The sequence below is a fragment of the Balaenoptera musculus genome, chromosome 6 (genome assembly GCF_009873245.2).
Source record: "Balaenoptera musculus isolate JJ_BM4_2016_0621 chromosome 6, mBalMus1.pri.v3, whole genome shotgun sequence".
NCBI lineage: Eukaryota > Metazoa > Chordata > Mammalia > Artiodactyla > Balaenopteridae > Balaenoptera > Balaenoptera musculus.
This window is the reverse complement of record NC_045790.1, coordinates 115,725,657-115,744,840: the sequence shown is the minus strand read 5'-3', so window position 1 is coordinate 115,744,840 and position 19,184 is coordinate 115,725,657. Positions and strand designations below refer to the sequence as shown.

General features: G+C 64.2%; 2 protein-coding genes across 5 annotated transcripts; one reads left to right on the top strand and one right to left on the bottom strand.

The window, feature by feature from the left end:
* The first annotated feature begins 2,126 nt into the window (after positions 1–2,126).
* On the top strand, positions 2,127–5,884 carry DPP7 (dipeptidyl peptidase 7). Of its 3 annotated transcripts, none has more exons than XM_036855997.1 (13): positions 2,127–2,264; positions 2,335–2,448; positions 2,534–2,673; positions 2,756–2,919; positions 3,145–3,280; positions 3,359–3,440; positions 3,536–3,702; positions 3,889–3,949; positions 4,338–4,486; positions 4,582–4,738; positions 4,901–4,965; positions 5,295–5,365; positions 5,490–5,884. In XM_036855997.1, the coding sequence occupies exons 1-13, from the start codon at positions 2,183–2,185 to the stop codon at positions 5,668–5,670; spliced, it is 1,569 nt and encodes a 522-aa protein (XP_036711892.1). In that variant the 5' UTR covers positions 2,127–2,182; the 3' UTR covers positions 5,671–5,884. The 3 variants fall into 3 exon arrangements, with proteins under 3 accessions (XP_036711892.1, XP_036711895.1, XP_036711894.1); XM_036855999.1 differs by having other exon boundaries at positions 2,148–2,264; positions 4,368–4,486; XM_036856000.1 differs by lacking the exon at positions 4,901–4,965.
* Positions 5,885–6,926: 1,042 nt separating this feature from the next.
* MAN1B1 (mannosidase alpha class 1B member 1) lies at positions 6,927–19,183 on the bottom strand. Of its 2 annotated transcripts, none has more exons than XM_036854902.1 (13): positions 18,586–19,183; positions 18,075–18,183; positions 17,254–17,369; positions 16,027–16,181; positions 15,632–15,741; positions 14,444–14,629; positions 13,573–13,721; positions 13,012–13,200; positions 10,680–10,870; positions 9,805–9,925; positions 9,139–9,336; positions 8,923–9,054; positions 6,927–8,161 (listed from the first exon to the last, which is right to left on the bottom strand). In XM_036854902.1, exons 1-13 carry the CDS (start codon positions 18,694–18,696, stop codon positions 7,958–7,960), a joined length of 1,971 nt encoding a protein of 656 aa, XP_036710797.1. In that variant the 5' UTR covers positions 18,697–19,183; the 3' UTR covers positions 6,927–7,957. The 2 variants fall into 2 exon arrangements, with proteins under 2 accessions (XP_036710797.1, XP_036710798.1); XM_036854903.1 differs by having other exon boundaries at positions 13,012–13,152; positions 18,586–18,831.
* Position 19,184: the final 1 nt, after the last annotated feature.

Genomic DNA, 19,184 nt, shown 5'->3' with positions numbered 1-19,184 from the left:
GTGTTTGGGGGGAAAAGAAAGCCAATGCATTTAAACGTGGTTGAAAGTGTATAACACACACACACACACACACACACACACACACACACACGAATATGGCCATAACTGCAGGTGCTGCATGGGCCAGAGCTGAGAGCCCTGGGACCTACTTTGGTACCTCCCATCCATTCCCCCTCCCCACCCTGGGTTCCTGGCAGCTTTGAGGTCTGAAAAGGGCAGAGTAGGTTGTGATGAGGGACTGGGCCTGGCTCCCCAAATCTGTGGGCTGTGGAGGGGGAATAAGGCCCCAGCTTTGTCCCCAAAGTCAGTGGCCCCGGGCAGTTGGGGGAAGGGCCCTGGACCCCCAGACACACCCGAGTGTTCAGGGTCACCAGGTGTGGCAGGACAGTCTCAGAGGGAATCAGAATGCACCTCTCTGGGCCTTTTCAGTACCACCCCAGGCATGGAGGAGCTGCCTAGAGGGTTGGGAGGGGGGAACGTGGTGGGTCTGCGGTGGGGGTGTTGGGATCAGGCCCCTGAGCTGATAGAGGAAGAGATGCAAGTGGGAGCAGCCTGGGGAGGGGCTGCCATCCAGGGGAAGGGGCTGTGAGTCCTTGTGTCTTGTCCTGGCCCCCACCCTGAAGAGGCCGTGGGGGGCCTTCAAGTGTAGCTCTCTCAACACAGGACAGGCATCCCTAGGTGCGGGGATGGGGACCCAGGAACAGGGACACGGGAACATGGGAACCTGGGCACACAGAGACATGAGGATGGGGAAACCGGGACACAGGGATGGGGAAAAGGGGGCATGGGGACACAAGGACGGGGGCACGGGGGTGGGCACACAGGGATGGGGACATAGGGACATGGGAACACGGGGACACGGGAACGTGAGGAACACAGGGATAGGGACATGGGGACGGGGACACAGGGAGGTGGGGACATGGGGACACGGAGACATGAGGGACACGAGGACATGGGGATGGGGACACAGGGACATAGGGATGGGGACAGGGACTGTGGGATGATTGTGGTGTGGCACTGGGTGACCTCAGGGTGACTACACCCATAGGGTGGTGTCACGTGATGGACAGTCATTGTCACCATGCTGACTGCCACAGCGACAGTCCTGGGACTGTGTGAGGGGAAGCCAAAGGGCCAGGTGGTCCGGTTTCCTGGTTTCCTGGCTGTGGCCAGAGCCCAGGACTCCAGCCCAGCCTGGGCCGTCCCAGCACCAGACAGTCCAGGCCTGGGCAGAGCCGGGGGGTCGAGCTGGCTGGGGACAGTCTTGGGAGTGGGAATGGGTGGCTCCCCTCCCCGCTGCTGCCCGGGGCGGGGCCGCCTTCCCCACCTGCTCTGGGCCTGGCTCACTGCCCACGCCCCCGGCAGGACTGTAGTCAGCGCGGTCCCACCTGTGCTGAGCGGGCCACCCAGCTTGGCCTGTCTGGCCACTCACCAGGCCCTGGACTGGCACAGGGGAGAGGTGGCCCTTCCGTCCTCTGGGTACTGCGGAGCCAGTGAGGGGGCTGGTCGGAGCGGGAGGGGAGAGGGTCCCAGATCCCAGGCTTGGCCTCCTAGCCTTCTCCACCCCCACGAGCTGCCCAAACTCCTGCCGGGGCTCCGAGGCCCCCGCTCGCCCGCCCCCTGCCCAGCCACACGGGCCCTCACTGTTGCTCGGACAGAACAGGTTCTTTTTTCAGGGCGGCCGACCCTCTTCGACGGAGCCCCCACCCCATCCTCCTAAGGCTCCCTCCCTCTCAGGGGTCGTTCTGAGCAGCTGCTCAGGAGGCGGCCTTCCCCAGCCCTGCCCTTGAGAGTGCCCCTCCCCTGGGCCTGCCCGCTGGGGGCCCGACCAGGACAACGCCGTGTGGCCAGCAGGGGGCTGGGCAGGGGGGCAGTCACTTCCCGCCCGGTGCGTGTGTGGCACGGCGCCCGGCCCTCAGCAGTGGCCGCTAGAGGACGGGTGACTGGGCAGGTACGTCCCCCGCCCCAGCACCGGGCCCTCGAGCCCTCAGCCCACTTCCTGTGCCCCCATAGCGACCATCTTCACGGTGACACACGAGTGCCGGAAGCTTGAGGACCCGGAAGCTGGCCGCTGGGGGAGCGGGCGGAGCTGCTCACAGCCCCGCCCAGGCCGTCACGTGAGGGCTTCCTGCGGGTCACGTGACCCCGCCCACCTGACCCGAAGCTGGCGGGCAAAGTGAACATGAGCTTCCCGCCCCAGCCGGCGCTGTGCTGGGCCCTGGCCCTGCTGCTGGCCCTGCAGCTGCGCAGCCTAGAGGCCGGGGGTGAGTGCCGGCCCGCGGGCCCCCCACCCGGCACCCCCAGGTCCGCCCCGCTGAGCGCTGTGCCCTCCAGCCCACAGAGCCACGGACCCTGACTTTCAGGAGGCCTACTTCGAGCAGCTCCTGGACCATTTCAACTTCGAGAGGTTTGGGAACAAGACCTTCCGCCAGCGGTTCCTGCTGTCAGGTGAGGTCGCCCTGGGGACAGTTCCTGCTGTCGGATGAGGACGGGCACCCCACGCCTCACCCGCCCCCTCGCCTCCACCCGACAGAGAAGTTCTGGAAGAGGGGCGAGGGGCCAATATTCTTCTACACGGGCAACGAGGGGGACGTGTGGTCCTTCGCCAACAACTCAGGGTTCATCCTGGAGCTGGCGGCGCAGCAGGGGGCCCTGGTCGTCTTTGCCGAGCACGTGGGTACCGGCTGGGGCTGGGGGTGGGAGTGGGGGCCAGACCGGGGCGCGGGGTCAGTGACCCCTGTTCGCCTGCCCACAGCGGTACTACGGAAAGTCTCTCCCGTTCGGTGAGCAGTCCAGATGCCGCGGGTACACGGAGCTGCTGACGGTGGAGCAGGCCCTGGCCGACTACGCGGGGCTGCTCCGGGCGCTTCGGCAGGAACTTGGGGCCCGGGACGCCCCCGCCATCGCCTTTGGCGGGAGGTGCGTCCTTGTTTCCTTTCTCTCCCGGAACAAATGCAAGCCTGGCCCCGGCCAGAATATCTTTGGGTCTTAGAAGTTTGGGGTCCTTTGGGGGCATGGGGTGGGGTCTCTGAGAAAGGAGAGAGGAGGCAGGTGTCGTCGCGGAGGCGCACCGGGGCCGGCGGGGGCGGGGTGCTGCAGGGGTGGCGTGCGGAGCCACCCAGCTAACCCTGCGCCCCTGCCCAGCTATGGGGGGATGCTCAGCGCCTACATGAGGATAAAGTACCCGCACCTCGTGGCGGGGGCACTGGCGGCCAGCGCACCTGTCGTCGCGGTGGCAGGCCTCGGTGACCCCTACCAGTTCTTCCGGGACGTCTCGGCAGTAAGTGAAGCCTCCGGCCCCGGACCCTCCCCCAGGCAGGCCAGGCGGTGGGTGCAGCCACACCCTTCTTTCCTCCAGGACTTTGAGGGCCAGAGTCCCGAGTGTGCCCAGGCCGTGCGGGACGCCTTCCGGCAGATCAAAGACTTGTTCCTACAGGGAGGTGAGGAGGCCGCCCCCTGCCTCCCTGCCCCCCATTCCCCCTCCCCCACGTATGCTTGAAGACTCCAAAGGCCCTTGTCCCGCTCCTCCTGGCAGCCTATGACGCGGTCAGCCAGGAGTTCGGCACCTGCTGGCCACTCTCTGGCCCGGGGGACCTGACCCAACTCTTCGGGTTTGCCCGGAATGCCTTCACCCTGCTGGCCATGATGGACTACCCGTACCCTGTCGACTTCGTGGGACACCTTCCTGCCAACCCCGTCAAGGCGAGGCACCCACCCCTGGCTGGCGGGAACCCGGGGAGGGCAGTGTCCTGTGGACAGGGAAGGGCTCGGCTGCCCTGGGGTGGTCAGAGCTGGCCAGCCCCAGGACCTTGCACCCACTCTGGGACCTGGGACTAGGGAAGGTCTCGAGGGGGGTGGCCGGCTGAGGGGCTCTGCTGGCACCCACAGGTTGGCTGCGACCGGCTGCTGAGTGAGAGCCAGAGGATCAAGGGGCTCCGATCGTTGGCCGGTGCGTCTGCCCACCTGCCTGGGCTGGTGTCGAGCGTGAGGGGCCCAGTGTTGGCATGGGAGCAGGAGGGCTGAGGAGCGGGCGGGCAGCACAGAAGCTTCCACTTGGCCCCTGGGGCAGGAGGTTGGCCATCCCCGCTGTGGCCCAGCCTGGAGAGCGCGGACCCAGGGGCCCTCTGGGAGGTCCCCAGCGCAAAGGGCAGCACACCCCACCTCAGCCCACCCTGCTGGGAGGGGGAACAGCAAGGTGGGCTGGCCAGCTGCCCTCAGCAGCCAGGACAGGAGCTGACAGTACAGACCCCAACCACTCCACTCCTCACTGGGCTCACAGCACCCCAGAGCCCCTGACACCTGCTGGACCCGTCTAAGGGGGCAGGGTGGGTGTCCAGGCACCCAGCCCCAGCACCCCTCTCCCCCAGGCCTGGTGTACAACTCCTCGGGCACGGAGCCCTGCTATGACATCTACCTGCAGTACCAGGTCTGTGCCGACCCCACAGGCTGCGGCTTGGGCCCTGATGCCAAGGCCTGGGACTACCAGGTATGGGGGAGCTGGGGGCCTGGGACTGCCAGGTATGGGGTGCTACACGTGGTGTCCTGGCCCCCTGGCCTGATGGTGGTGCGGGTGTCCCGCAGGCCTGCACTGAGATCAACCTGACGTTTTCCAGCAACAACGTGTCAGACATCTTCCCTGACCTGCCCTTCACTGAAGCCCTGCGCCAGCAGTACTGCCTGGACACGTGGGGCGTGTGGCCCCGGCAGGACTGGCTGCAGACCAGCTTTGGGGGAGGCGGTGAGGCTCAAGGCAGGGGTGGGGGCGGCATCCTTCCCCATGCACTGAGCTGCCTCTGTTTCCCACACTCCCTGGATATAGCTGGAGTTTGATCCAGCCCCTGGGTCACAAATTTGGGGGGCCCCACCCCGTCCCCACCACTGCTTGCTCTGTCCTTTTCAGACCTCACAGCTGCCAGCAACATCATCTTCTCCAACGGTGACCTGGACTCCTGGGCAGGGGGAGGGGTGAGTCAGTGCCAGGAAGTCCCTGCCCCTGTGTGGGTCCCAGCGCTCTTGGCTCTGTACCTCCTTGATTTTTGTTGCAGTCTTCATTGTTCCCTCCTCTCCCTTTGTTGGTTCTATTCCTGACTTCTTACGGCGACCTGACTTTTGGCTCATTAATCTTCACCTTTCATTTGTAATGGGACGGTTCAGGTCTGTGCAGTCACCTCAAACTACTGCTTTAACTGCACCCCACAAGCTGGGACATGCAGCCTCCCAGCAGGTTGTGCTGCGAGGCTGAGGCCCAGAGCACAGTCTGCAGCCCTGACACGGAGGCTCCTTCAATGATACAGATTCAGAGCAACCTGAGCACGTCAGTCCTCGCCATCACCATCCACGGGGCAGCGCATCACCTGGACCTCAGGTGCAGTCCCGCCTGGGGAGGGCGTGCAATACCTGGCCTGGGCCGATGGGTGGACGTGGGCTAGGGTGGTGTGAGGCCCGGGGCCTGCCAGCCCTGCTGAGTCCCCCCCACGCCCGCTCCTCAGAGCGTCCCACCCAGAAGACCCCGCATCTGTCGTGGAGGCGCGCAGGCTAGAGGCCACCCTCATCGGCAAGTGGGTCGAGGCAGCCAGGCATGAGCGACGGCTGCGGCTGGCACAGCACGGGGGCCCAGAGGCTGAGGGGTGCACCCCTAGCAGGACCAGAGAGGACTTGCTGGGAGCCTGAGGCGAGTCAGGGGGGAGGAGCCCCGGCCCAACCTCCTGAACCTGGAGCTCGGCCAGGGTGGGCAGGGCCTTGCCCGAGGGAGAGGCCGGACAAACACTGGTGTCCTGTCCCATGTCCTGTCCCATGTCCTGTCCTGTCTTGAGGCCCTGGACGCAGTGAACACGCTTACACCACCTTCTAAACTCTGCTGATAAATAAAGCAGCCCTCAGTTCCCGTCTGTGTTTTGGGTGACGGGGGATGCCAGCCTTGCCTGCGGCTGGCCAGTCCACACACACCACGAGAGGCCACCCCAGTGAGTCTCCCCCTCCCTTCTCAGCTGTCCTCTTCATCCTCTTCGTCCCCAACTACTGCAGTGTCTGTCTGGGGAGCCCTGCGGCCCCCAAGTCCCCCTGCTTGGGGCCAGGCCTGGGCGGGGGCGGGGGGACGGTCTGCGTCACTCAGCAGACTCAGGCCCCACTGTGTGGGAGCCCTGCCGCCCAAGAGGCTCCTGCACTGGGGTGTGGGGGGCGGGGGGCGGGGGGCGGGGCAGCGATGGAGCACAGCGCGCCCTCTAGCTGGGGAGGTCCTGCCGGGCAGGCAGACCGACCGTGAGAGGCAGGGCAAGAGGCCGGCTGAGACACAGGCCCCGCACACCTGCCGGGCACGGAACCTGCAGGGCCCGTGGGCAAGTGGAGGGCGGCAGCCCTGAGGGTGAGCACAGAAGGTGCGAGTGGAGGCGGGGCCACGGCAGCAGGCCAGGCCCTGCCTGACCCCGGGTCCAGCGCCTGTGTAGAGGCTTCTAGGAGTAACGATGTCTCCTCACATTTAACACGGAGAAAGGGCTGGCCTGTTCTACAAGGTCACCAGGGCCTGGGAGCTAGGCCCAGCTGAGGCCCAGGATCCTGGCTCCTCTCTGGAAAACCACCCTGGGGGTCAGCCCTAAGGCATGGGCGCTGCCGGCTAAAGACAAGGAATGAGGGCTTCCCTGGTGGTGTGGTGGTTAGGAATTCGCCTGCCAAGGCAGGGGACATGGGTTCGAGCCCTGGTCCGGGAAGATCCCACATGCTGCGGAGCAACTAAGCCCTTGCGCCACAACTACTGAGCCTGTGCTCTAGAGCCCATGAGCCACAACTACTGAGCCCGTGCACCTAGAGCCCCTGCTCTGCAACAAGAGAAACCACCGCGGTGAGAAGCCCGCGCACCGCAACGAAGACCCAATGCAACCAAAATTAAATAAAATAAATTTATTTTTTAAAAAAGGAATGAGATAGGGTGAGCAGGCACCCTGAGAAGGAACCCCAGGTGCGGACACCCCACACACCAGAGAAGCGGGCAGAGCAGGTGGGGCCCACCATGCTCACTGGCACCAGCAACCGTCACAGGCATACTCTCACCCTGGGCGCCACTGTGGCCAGCACCTGCCCGGTGGAGCTGACACTCCCAAATCTCCCCCCCAGGGGCAGGGGCAAAGCTGACCTCTGGACACATGTCAGACCTGACCCAAACAAACACTGCCCCCGCCGACCCTCCCCGTTTCACAGTTGTGACTCCGGAAACAAAGACACAGCGGGTGCCAGTTAGAACAAATGTACTTTTATCGCCACTGAAAAGTCCATCAATCAGGGCTGGCCTGGGAGCCGGTGAACTTGCCCATCCAGCCCCGGCAAGGGCAAGGGGAGGATCCCTGAATCCAACGTGTAACCACCACAGCCAGCCAGGGGCCCGGATCCCCATGAGGCCACAGATGCCGAGACCCCCGGGTTGGGGTGTGTTCACAGGCTGTGAGGCCCCGAGGCTGAGCTGTACCCAGGCTGTCCCCGCAGCACCTGTCTCTGATCTCATCATGGGCTCTGGGGACCCAGTGTGGCCCAGGGTGACCAGAGGGCCCAGGACCCCTAGGAAGCCCTGCACGGCCAGCAGGAGGGCATTTAGGTTTCAGGAATGTAGTCACGATTTGATTTTCTCAGGAAGAAGGAAGAGGCTCCCCGGGTGGACGGGACCTCCCTGAATCACAGCGCTGATTTATTCCTACTTGTTCCTAACGGTGCCCTGATGAGAACCAGGCAAGGAGCCCAGAACCAGTGGCAGAGCACCAGAAGCCCAGCGGCCACCCCAAGCAGCTATGAGGCCCTGAAACGTCCTGGCCCAGTTGCCACTGCGTCTGTCATCAGCCCGGCCTGGAGCACGTCCAGCCGGCTGGGTGGACACCACACAGCCAAGGTCAGGGCCAGGGTCTTGCTGACAGGCACCCTCGATGACAGGACTCATCAGTCCCCCGGGCAGCACCCACTTGGGAGCCGTCCCGCCCTAGGAGGGGGCCCAGATGGGCAGGGGGTGAGCCTCCGTGTTGAACACGTAAGTGTCCAAGCTGAGCAGGTCTGGGTCATCGGAGAAGAGCAGATACAGGTACTTGAGCGTCTCCCCCAGAAAGAAGCTCTCCATCTTGTCCCTGGGCTGGGGATTGCGGGGGTCCTGGACGTTGCTGATGGAAGAATAGCCGCCAGAGGGGACCTGCACGAGAGCCAAGGCCACAGCGTCACGATGCAGGCTCAGCCCTTTCAAGGGCTGCAGGCTAGAGGCACCCTCCCGAGACCCTGCCCCACCGCAGCACACACGGACCCCCAGGGCAGGGTCTGGGGCGGTGAGGACCCCAAGGCCCACAAGAGGACTGGCCGCCCTGGAGGTCAGCCGTGGTTCCTCCAGGGACCCCCTGGGCGATGCCAGCAGCCTGCAAGTGACCAGATGGAAAGTGCGACCTCCAGAACCTGTACAGGTCTTGCAAAAGCCCTGAGGTCACCCGAGGGGTGTACAACCCAGCACCTCACGTGCCACAGGGCAAAGATCAAGTCTCCGCTCTGCTGGGGTGGGCAGTGGGCCCTGGGCAGGGCAGGACCTTCTCTGAGCCATGGCCCCGGCTGTACGATGGGCGGCTGGGCCTGAGCACAGCGGGGGTGGTGGTGGTCACGGCACCCGTCCTGGGGAGTAGCGGCCCAGAAGTCACCTCCGGGTGGGAAAGTGCTGCCCAGGCCACATGGACAACCCAGGAGGGACACGCTCTGTGCACCTCGGGCCACGGCAGGGACCCTCCCCACACAGGCTGGCCCCCCTGAGAGAGGAAGGAGGGATGCTCTGGCCCCCGGGTCATATACACCTCGAGGGCAGTGCTGGGTAGCTGGGCGCTCGCGGCCAGGGTGGGGCCTCCCCCATCCAGCCACTTGGCAGGTGACGGTGAGGAGCTGGGGACAAGGACCAGGCGGCGGGCGGGCCCTCACCCTCGTGTACGTGTTGAAGCTTCGCAGGAGCTCCCAGCCCCAGTCCTGGTACTTGCGGTCGCCCGTGAGGCGGTACAGATAGAACAAGCTCTCCACCGTCTCGGGCCGCAGCAGGTTGTGTCTGTCGGCCGCCTGGGGAGGAACGCGGGCTCAGGATTAGCCTTGCCACGCCCCTGCCCTGGCGCCGCCGGGCCCCAAGGCCCCAGCATGGCTCACCTTGACCTGCACGTCCTTACGGGACTTCTGGGGGTGCAGGTTGAAGTGCACGATTTCGGGGCTCAGCCCCGTCTCCATCTGACGGTTCATCTGGTAGCAGGTGTCCATGAGCGCCCGGGCCAGCTCCATGTGGTCGGCAGGCAGGCCGTGGTGGGCGCCCAGAGCTAGCGTCCCTGGCAGGAAGCACACCAGGTGGTCCTGGAATCAGAGGGTCACCTCACCACCGTGGACCTGCGGCCTCACGGGTTCCACACGGGTCCAGCGTTATCAGGCCTCCCATGTTCCCAGGAGCCAACAGGCCTGAGTGCCGGCAGGGCTCCAACAGGGGACTGAACTGCAGGCCACATGCCGGGGGCCCCACGCGCGCGGGGCAGAAGCTGCTAGAAGGACCGCCACCTCCCGGGGAGCACATGCTGACTCGGGTCTCCCTCACCTCCTGCCCCAGACGGCCGACGGAGCACCAGCTGCAGGAGGACAGGGGGAGGGGGAGCTGGGGGCGGGGCTCCCCCTGAGCATGGAAGGCGGGGCTTGGAGCAGGGGAGGGGCCCCGGCACCACAGAGACCTCAGCTCCCCCCGTCACGAGCCATCAGATGTCAAGGACAAAGGGTGGAGCCCCAAGACTCCGCGTCTGACGCTAGGCCGCGTCAGACCACGCTCGTGCTCACCATCTTGGCGCTGAAGCGGCCGTGCGCGAGTTCCCCCACGAAGGTCAGCTTGCCGGGTTCAGATCTGTGCAGCAGGTGCTTTTTGATTCCCTCCACGGCTTCGAGGTAGTCTTCCAGCAGCCTGTGCAGACCAGCGGGGCCCATGTGCTCGGGCCAGGCGGGTGCACAGCCCCCGTGTTCCGGGAAAGGGCACGACCCTGAGCTCCCGTCCCCATTCTCGCGGCTGCCCTGTCTGGGGTGGCGCCCCGCCAGTCTCCGCGTGGAGGCCCGTGCCAGCCCCGTGGGCTTCTGCCCCCGCCCCTCACCAGGGCCCGTGCCTCCCCACCAGCCCCAAGGGGCCACCAGAGACCAGTCTCTGCCGAGCCCCTGGCCCCGACGCGCCCACCCCGGTTCTCTGAACCAGCCCGCGGGCTCCCCAGTTGGTGACACCCTCGTCTCACCCATGGGTGATGGCCTGGAGCTGCCCCTGCCCCTGATTCTGGGTCACCGTCACCCCTGGCCTGAGACTTGAGGCGATCCCAGCACCCTCGTGAGGGTTCATCTCTATTTTCTAAGCTGGACGAGGAGCTAGCGCCGCTCCCCGGGAAAGCGTGCGTTTTCAGGGTCAGGGCACTGAGCTCGAGGAGGCCCAGGCGGCCCTGGCTGCCGGCTGCGGGAGCGGACGGGCAGAGGGGCGGCCACAGGCCCGAGGAAGACCCCGGCTGCCCGGCACTGGCGAGCCGTGGACCCCGGCGGCCAGCCGGGCCCTGGCTCTGCACACAGGCTATGAGGAGAAACCCGCCCCGCGGAGGGGCCCAGCCCTGGCTGGTGAGGCTGCCTGTTCCCCCCACCCCGAGAGCTGGGGCCCGCCCCGAGGGCAGAGAAACGGGCCTCACTGTGTCTCCTTCTTCCCACCCTGGATCCACTGCTTCAGCAGGTACTCGTAGTAGCTGTCGGCCCTGGCGCCCAGGGTGAACACGCCCAGGTGGGTGAAGAGCCCGCTGTTGGTGTTGATGAACATGGGCACCAGCCCGTCCTTCTTCCCGCGCAGGGAGTGCACGCGCCTGGTCACCTCCTCCACGGCCTCCTGGGGCAGAGGAGGGCAGGGCAGTGAGCAGGGCGGGCTGCACAGAGGGCTGCGCTCCTTGGACGCTGCCGCCCCGACGGGCCCGACCACAGGGCTGAACCCGCCCTCGCCACGGTTCTCAGCCCCCACCCTTGGGGGACATCTTAGGAGCAAGTGGCCACCATAGCGCATGTATGCGTCCTGACAACGTGCACACAACCCCTTCAGTCCACTGATGGGCAAAGGACCTGACGACGCACTTATACACAGAAGATACACAGCACCCCAACACGCAAACTCAGAAGACGAACCACTGACTGTCAGAAAAATCAATCGAGCAAGACACAATCACACACCCACTAAGAGGTACAAGTATGGCTGGACAACACACGAGGACGTCTGTGTAGGATGGGACCCGACAGGAGCCGTGTTGTCAAGATCCCCAGTGGGACACAGGCCAAAGCTCAGCAGGTGACCGTCTAGACACGCGGTCAACCCACACGATAAAGCCTGTCTGCACTCGGAAAGGAAGGATTCTGACCAGTCCTGCAACCTTGAGGACTGAACGCTCACTCAACGCCCAGACTGCAGCCACTGCAGGAAGGACAAGAACTGTCCAGAATGGGGCCCGTGCCAGAGCCCAGCCCTGTGAGGCTGCCAAGGGGGGTCGGCAAACAGTGCTGGGTTCAATCTGGGTGAGGGAATTGTTCTGGAATTACATAATGATGACGGTCACAAACATGTGAGTACATGCAATGTACACGGAAGAAGACAGGATTTCTCGATATATAAACTAAATCTCAATTAAAAACAAAAGGGAGGGCATCTCTGGTGGCACAGTGGTTAAGAATCCACCTACCAATGCAGGGGACACGGGTTTGAGCCCTGGTCTGGGAAGATCCCACATGCCGCGGAGCAACTGAGCCCGTGCGCCACACCTACTGAGTCTGGGCTCTAGAGCCCGCGAGCCACAACTACTGAGCCCGTGTGCCACAACTACTGAAGCCTGCACACCTAGAGCCCGTGCTCTGCAACAAGAGAAGCCACCACAATGAGAAGCCCACGCACTGCTACGAAGACCCAATGCAGCCAAAAATAATTAATTAATTTAAAAATAAATAAAAATAAAATGCCATCTTTAAAAAAAAAGGGGGCTTCCCTGGTGGCGCAGTGGTTGAGAATCTGCCTGCTAATGCAGGGGACACGGCTTCGAGCCCTGGTCTGGGAAGATCCCACATGCCGCAGAGCAACTGGACCCGTGAGCCACAACTACTGAGCCTGCGCGTCTGGAGCCTGTGCTCCGCAACAAGAGAGGCCGCGATAGTGAGAGGCCCGCGCACTGCGATGAAGAGTGGCCCCCACTCGCCGCAACTAGAGAAAGCCCTCGCACAGAAACGAAGACCCAACATAGCAATCAATCAATAAATAAATCTTTAAAAAAAAAAAAAAAAAGGAGAGGGAGAAAAAAAGCTGAAGAAATAGAATCAACCTGAGAGGAAGGCCCACAAGCAGAGACATCGTGCACAGGCGGGGCCCTGCCTAAGGCGGGCGAGCAGACACTGCTGGAGGCAATAACGTATGGAGAGCCAAGAACAAAAAACACGCGTCAGCGTCAGCCCTCCGTTCCACGTGCACCAGCTGGTCCCGCCACACAGCAGCAGCCACGCCAGCAACACCGCTCCAGCCGCCCACCCAGGACAGACACGTGCATGGGCACAGTCCAGGTGCCACAGCTGGGGTGACCCCAATGTCATCTGCACTGAACTGGCTACACAAGCCGGTGACTCCACACATCCCACGGCAGCAGCCACGATGGAGCCGGCCGCCCTCACTGGCTCAGGAGAGCCCCGGACAACAGCAGGTGGACCCGGGGCCACACAGAGCGCCGCACGACAAGACGTCCACTGCCAGGACCCTAAGGACACGGGACTGCACGGGGGTGGGGCCGGGCAGAGGACTCACCCTCCAGTCAGTGCCTTTCATGCCTGCACCTCTGATATCACGAGATAACGGGATTCACCAGGAAAAACATGGGACAAAACCGAAAAAGACACTGGTCTCATGGCCCAGGATCAATGACCGCACAGACCTGCACCTGCCCCACTGAACCAGAGACAGCCCGCTGCACACCCGCTCCAGCTGGAAGCACAGCCCCCCCGTACCTGAAATTTCTTAACTCCTGTGAGACGAGAGAGCTCTCGGAACTCCAGCTGAATGCTTGTCACCTCGGCCACCGTGCTGTCAGAGGTCCAACGCGGTGGGTGGGCAACTCCAGTGCCGATGTTTACGTCGGAGTACGGAATCTTAGAGGGTGTTTGGAACGCAGGCATTAACCGATTTCCAAAATCCTCCTGATACACAACACAGCGATGAGTCAATGATTCCTGTCCCAGAGCGGCCTGTCTCCATGGCATGACACTAACCCGTCACCCGTTTCCATCTAATCCAGTGGAGAGATGAGTTTGCTGGCTTCACGTGGCCCCACCCTTGAAGAGCTGCAAAAGCCGAGCTGGACTCAACCAGCTCTGAATGACGATGCCTGCAGGCGGCAGGGCCGCTTCAGCCACGCACGTGCACGGAAACAGACTCGAGTGCGTGGAGGGGAGAGCAGACTGCAAACAAACGCCTCCCCACCCCGATCCCACGAGTAAAGGACCGACCATGCAGCACTCAAGACCCCAGTACCCCCAGGACGTGAGCCGACCTGGTGCCGGGACACTCACAGCCTTTTTCAGAAAGAGGACATCCCCGGACAAGTGGAAGGCGCTCAGAAGACCCCCCAGGATCCGGATGGTGCTCTCAAACAGGTTGACGTCCACATTTTTCTGAAACAATAACCTCTGGGACACCCACTTCCTGGCTTCTTCAAATTCTATCATGTGAAACAGTAGAGATACAGGAACAAATGAACAGTCCAAGCATTTCCCTGACTGCTCCCTCTGGGGCCACATGCATCCCCTGCAGGGTTTCAACGTCACTTCCTAGTGCAAGAGGGGACCCTGAAGGCTTCCAATCCCGCAAAAAAAATCGAGCCAGTGTGCAGCTGGGGGAAGGCCATGCAGCACGAGGTCAAGTGCTCGACAATCACAGCCACGCTACAGAGGACCACGAGGGTGAGTGAGTGGCAGGCAGTCTTCAGCCCAATCAGAAGACTTAAAGCAGATGTTTAAAATGCCAGTTTAGAAACACCTAGAGACACACCATCCCAACTTAGCCCCATCTGCGCGGCACAGGAGGACATTAGAGAGAGATTTGGGGCGCTGGCGGCTCCGTCGGATCACGTGTCACCTCCCACCACCGGGCCCCGCCTGACTGCAACAGAAACACGGGCTGGGAACGCCCCTGGAAGCCCACCTACAGCCTCACTCAGCTCTCGGCAGGGGGCGCAGGGGACGCCTGTCCTGAGCATCCCCTGGGCGCCTGGACGAGGGGACAAAGGAACTGCCCACGGCCAGCACGGCCACCCTGGCACCCAGGACGAGGGGAGGCGCAGCCCAGCGGGACATGGCGCGTGGACACCTCCCGGGCCAGGCCTGCTCGGGCCCGAGGGTAACACACGAGAGCTCGGCCCCCGTGCTAGGGATGAGCAGATACCTTTCTTCAGACCCAAAATCCACATGGTGTCCAGGGCGTCGATCAGCGTGAGGCCGAGGCCGAACCACTCGCTGAAGGACTTGGACACGGGCTTCAGCTCGTCGTGGCCCCAGGCGAACTTGCGGTATCCGGCCCACGCGTGGCGGAAGGCGGCGACCACGGCCTTCTGGCGCTCATTCTGCGAGGCTGCGAGGAGGGAAGCGGGGCGTGGGCGCCCGGACAGAGCCGTCCTGCGGCCCCACGGCGAGTGAGGCTGACGTGGGGTACCGTGGGCTGTAGTGAAGGTCTGCGCAGGACCCGCTGCCTGGCCCGGGCCCATCCGCCTCCACCAGGGCCCAGTGGGGACCACCCTCCGGGGGGCAGTGGCCACTCGCAAAAGATCAGAGGTCGCAGGACCACTACGGCTGCGACGTGCAGTCTGGTTTGGGGACATCAAACGTGACAGGCGCTGGTGACCCGGACAAGAATACCTCGTCTGGCGGTGCCGCGTCCTGCCCGATCAGCTGCGGGCACTTCCAAAGGGGACAAAACGGGGAGCAGACACCGCCAAGGCCGCTCAGACACTCCCCAGGGCGCCCTCGGGGCGCGTCCAGAGACAGCTTCCCGCCACATGCGGGGGGACCATGCGCACACACGGGGCTACCGCGCAGGGGAACACGTGTGTCCACGGCTTCACCACACGTCCCGTCAGTGTCGACACCCATGGCTCTGCCGTCCATTTCTAACCCCACACGGTCACCCCGTGTCCCCACTCCGGGCTCTCTTGGCTTCCCTGGGGGCTCCAGCACCGAGAGCAGAGGGTCCCGGCGGCGACCCAGACTCAGTTCTCCTGTCCGTGGAATGGGAACAGGACAGACTGACCCCTCAAGGGGCAACATGAGGACCACAGCCCCGAGGCCCCTGGCTGCCCGGACACAGGCGGGAAACGAGCCTCCCGCACACACGTTCCTGTGCGGCTGCAGCGCCGGACACGGGACGACAGCCGCCAAGGAGCCCCACGTCCTCACCAGAGCTCCAAGGGGTGCCTGACCCCGAGACCCGCGCGCCCTGCACCTGGGTGTCCAAGGCTGAGCGGCGCTCGGAGGGACGGCAGGAACCCCCCACCGCCCCGCCGCTCCTGTGCGTGTCCACACGCCCCCTCCTCAGAGTGCCCGGGGCAGGCCCGAGAGGGCGCAGGCGGGACCTCACCTGGACTGTTCCTCGTCCTGAGGGCCTGCGGGGAAGGCCTGGCGGGGGCCTCTGCCTTTCTCAGAGGCAGCTGGGTGCCCCGCTCCGGTTCGGGCCCTGTGCCCCTCCGGCTGGAGCGGGAGGAGGGAGAGCGCTCAGACCCCGGGCAGAGGTGCTGACGCCCCGAGGTCGAGGTCGAGGTCACAGCCGAGCTGGGCTCAGACTCGGCCTCCACGCGGGGGGCCCTGCCCCGCCCTCCCACCCCCGACGGGGCACACGCTGTCTGCGAGGAACAGGAACGAGAAGGCCATTAGGCGTCAGGCTGGTTCTCTTTGTTGTTCAGGGAAAGAAACACCACAGAGACCCCCTGGCGGCCTCTGCGCCCCCATTCAGCCCGCCTCTGCTGCTGCCGGTACCTGACGCGGCTTCCCTGCGCCTCGTCTTCCCGGGGAGCCTCGCCCACCGCCTCTGCCCTCCTCTGGGCCTCTTCCTGCCTCCTGTCCTTGGCGTCTCCATCGGGGGCTCTAATCTGCAGGTTGGGGGGTCCCCGTCGGAAATGCCTTGGAGGCTTCTGGGCAGAGACAAGAAGAGACAAGAGTCACTTGTGAAATGATTCCATCGTCCATCTGGGACGCTGCCCCCCGTCTGACGCGGCCCCGCGCAGGGAGCGCTGTGGACTCGCGGAGCGGCTGCAATTCCCACAGGAAATTATTTTCATTTTTCCTACGACAGGCAGCTCTGGGAGGAGCCCCTTACTCGCCAGCTCCTGGCCCTGACCACCCGGATGGAGGCTCTGCCAACGGGCGAGTGTCGCCCTGGACAGCAGGTTAAGCCCCTGGCAGGGACGTTTCCGGCTGTCAGACCCTAAGGGTAGCAGGGCCGGCAGGGTGAGAGCCAGCACGGCCCCACGGACGGAGCCGCAGACGGCACTGTCGCAGGCCCGCGCCCGGACTCCCCAGCTCCCTCCTCGGAAGGGTGTGGCAGAGGTGGCCGGTCAGTGACAGAGCGCTGCGGGCAGGGCGGCGCCCCTCCTGGCTCCCAGCCAGCCCTCAACAGTGCGCGTGGCTGGCAACTCCTCCAGGACGTGAGGACGCTGACTCGCGGCACGCGCCCCGGGTTCTCCAAGGCCGTGCCCCCTGGAGCCACCGCCCTTTGCAGGGGACTTTCCCTGGCTCTCTGGCTGCCCAGACTGCCCTCTAGTTTCCACGTCCTCTCCCCGCCCCCGGAAGCGCCCCAGGACGAGGCCTCGCCCCTCCCCCCCCCCCTGCGTACTCCCAACCCTCTCCCCCAGGCCCCGACTGACGCTCAGGCCCCCAGCAACTCGGTCTGGGCAGGTCCAAAGCGGAGCGCCCGCCTGAGCGTCCCCCGTCAGTAGCTCCCACAGGAAAGGGATGGGTCTCGTTCACACCTACCAAGGATCCGGCACAGCAGATGCGCAAAGAAGATGAAGGACAGAATGGCCCTCCTCCTTTCCCCCGTCTCCTTCATCCAACCAGCCCAGAGTAAGGAGTGTGAGGTTAGAACCTCAAACAAATGGGAAGAAACAGGACCCTTCCCAGTCTGTCTGAAACAGCACATACTGTTCCGAAGTGCTTCTGGCACGGGCCCGGGTTACAACTCCACGGAGAGTTTATTCAAAGTACCTGAGGGGACGCCCCCGCGAAGGTTTCCGGGTTCTCAGCTGCTCTCCGAGGAGCTGGCAAGACGGGTGGATTTGCGGGTCTCATCTTCGGCCCTTCTGCCGACCTGCTGCCCACGGCTAAACAAGAGAATCTACTTTATCTCAAATTCGCCACAAGGCCTGGAGGACATTCAACGTGCACTCGAGACAGCATGCACACAGCTTTGACTCCGTGTAAAAGGACGCGGTGGGACCTCCGAAGAGGGCAGTTCAAGCAGTTCCAGAACGGCCACAGGGAATCACACCTTTTCCAAAGCACCTGGCAGTTTCTGCCCTTATCCCCACCCACGTGCCCGTTACTCTGCCTTTATGTTTTCCGTTTCGGGAAGGGCGCAAGGTGGCACACGGGCCATTTACTGGAGCAAACCTACAGCGACTCTTTAACTTTCCTCCTCAAAGAAGCCATCCTAGAGCAATTCAGAAGGGACCCCGCACCTCCTCGCTGGCACCCTGCCTGGCCCTGCCCAGCCCCCGGTAGCGCGTGTTAAGAAATTCACGCAACGCGTTCAGACTCAGCATTCAGCCTCAGGACCTGAATCTCACTGTGAGACAGAGAGGGTGAGATGCCGGTCCTCACAGCAGACATTTGGGAAACAGTCACACAACCTCAAATCAACAGCCACCTCCCAGCCGGGGCGTTGGAACACTCTAGGCTTCTCTGTATTTCCACTTCCTGCCAATGTGTTGACGTCTACGCCTCCTGCAGCTGCGAGATCGCGCTGCTGCCGCTTAGCCCGCCCTCAGGGACCCCCACGGATCACTGCGGAATCGTGGAGCTGGTACCTTTCCACTCGTCGGCCACACTGATGTAGGACAGGAGGCCGCAGAGCATCAGGAACGCCAGCAGGAAGAGGACCACGTTCCGCTGTAACCTCGACAGCTGCTTCCATTTCTGAGACAGACAGACAGACAGTGACACTGTTTACTGAAAAGAGCACAGCTGGAAATCTCTCCCACTGTGACACACTCCGTGGGGACGACGAGGAATTCCGGAGGCCCAGCCTGGGATCTGCTGCTTTTGAACTGGAGGAAGTTGCCTCTCGGCAGGGGCCGCAGGCTGGGATGATACTGCTGCAGACGACACACCGCACGGGCCCGCGATCGAGGAGAAGGCAAACCCACGCGGAGACCGTTTCTGGCTCACAGGTGGGCAGCGGGGAAAGACCGGCAGCCCGCGTGTGCTGGCTCAGGCTCCGCCAGCCTCGCCTCGGCCCTGCAGCCGGGGACCCCGGGAGCCGCGGGGCCGGCCCCGTTCGTGTGCTCGCCCTGGGGAGGCCCCCAGGCCGTCCCTCACCCGCCAGAACGAGCGCCGCCTCAGGCCCTGGACGCCGTCGTAGCTCCGGCCGGGGCTCAGCGTCACCGAGATGAAGTCCCGACGCGGCGGCAGCGGCGGCGGCGGATACATGACAGCGGCAGCGGCAGCGGGCCGGGGAGCCTCGCCCTCCGGCGTCGTCAGGAGGCCCGGCTCCGAGCTGGGCCGTGAGGCCGACAGGTCCGACGCCGGTAGGCGGCCATCGCGGCGCCGGCGACTCCCCGCCCATCGCTCTGAGCCAATGCGCCTTTGCCGCGCCCTCGGAGTCCCACTGCGCCTGCGCCCGCCGTCGCTGCTCCTGCGTGCGGGCTTACGTCCCACGGCGCGCCTCCGTGCGTTCGCGTTGACGTCACGCCCACACTGCTCCCTCCTGCTCCCATCCCGCTGGTGTGGCTGCGCAGCCGGAGGGGTTTTTGCTGGAGCCGATTCCCCTGGGATTTCCCCGTCATTGCGGCCCCGCGCGGCTTCCGCAGGGCCTGTGGGCCGTGGGATGGGCCGGGCCTTCTCGGGCTGGCGCTGACACCGGGCAGGTGTGCCACCGCTCCGCCATGTCAGCGGGGTGCCTCTGCGCCCCGGACCCC

What these genes read in the sequence shown, in the direction of transcription:
- DPP7 (XM_036855997.1), top strand. Translation starts at nt 2,183, where the DNA reads ATGAGCTTCCCGCCCCAGCCGGCGCTGTGCTGGGCCCTGGCCCTGCTG. An exon ending in TGGTCGTCTTTGCCGAGCAC is followed by an intron (nt 2,674 to 2,755) that starts GTGGGTACCGGC and finishes GCCTGCCCACAG; the next exon opens with CGGTACTACGGAAAGTCTCT. An exon ending in TCTTCCGGGACGTCTCGGCA is followed by an intron (nt 3,281 to 3,358) that starts GTAAGTGAAGCC and finishes TCTTTCCTCCAG; the next exon opens with GACTTTGAGGGCCAGAGTCC.
- MAN1B1 (XM_036854902.1), bottom strand. Translation starts at nt 18,696, where the DNA reads ATGTATCCGCCGCCGCCGCTGCCGCCGCGTCGGGACTTCATCTCGGTG. An exon ending in GGTGGGAAGAAGGAGACACA is followed by an intron (nt 9,926 to 10,679) that starts GTGAGGCCCGTT and finishes TGGTCTGCACAG; the next exon opens with GCTGCTGGAAGACTACCTCG. An exon ending in GCTTCAACACGTACACGAGG is followed by an intron (nt 8,162 to 8,922) that starts GTGAGGGCCCGC and finishes GCTCTCGTGCAG; the next exon opens with GTCCCCTCTGGCGGCTATTC.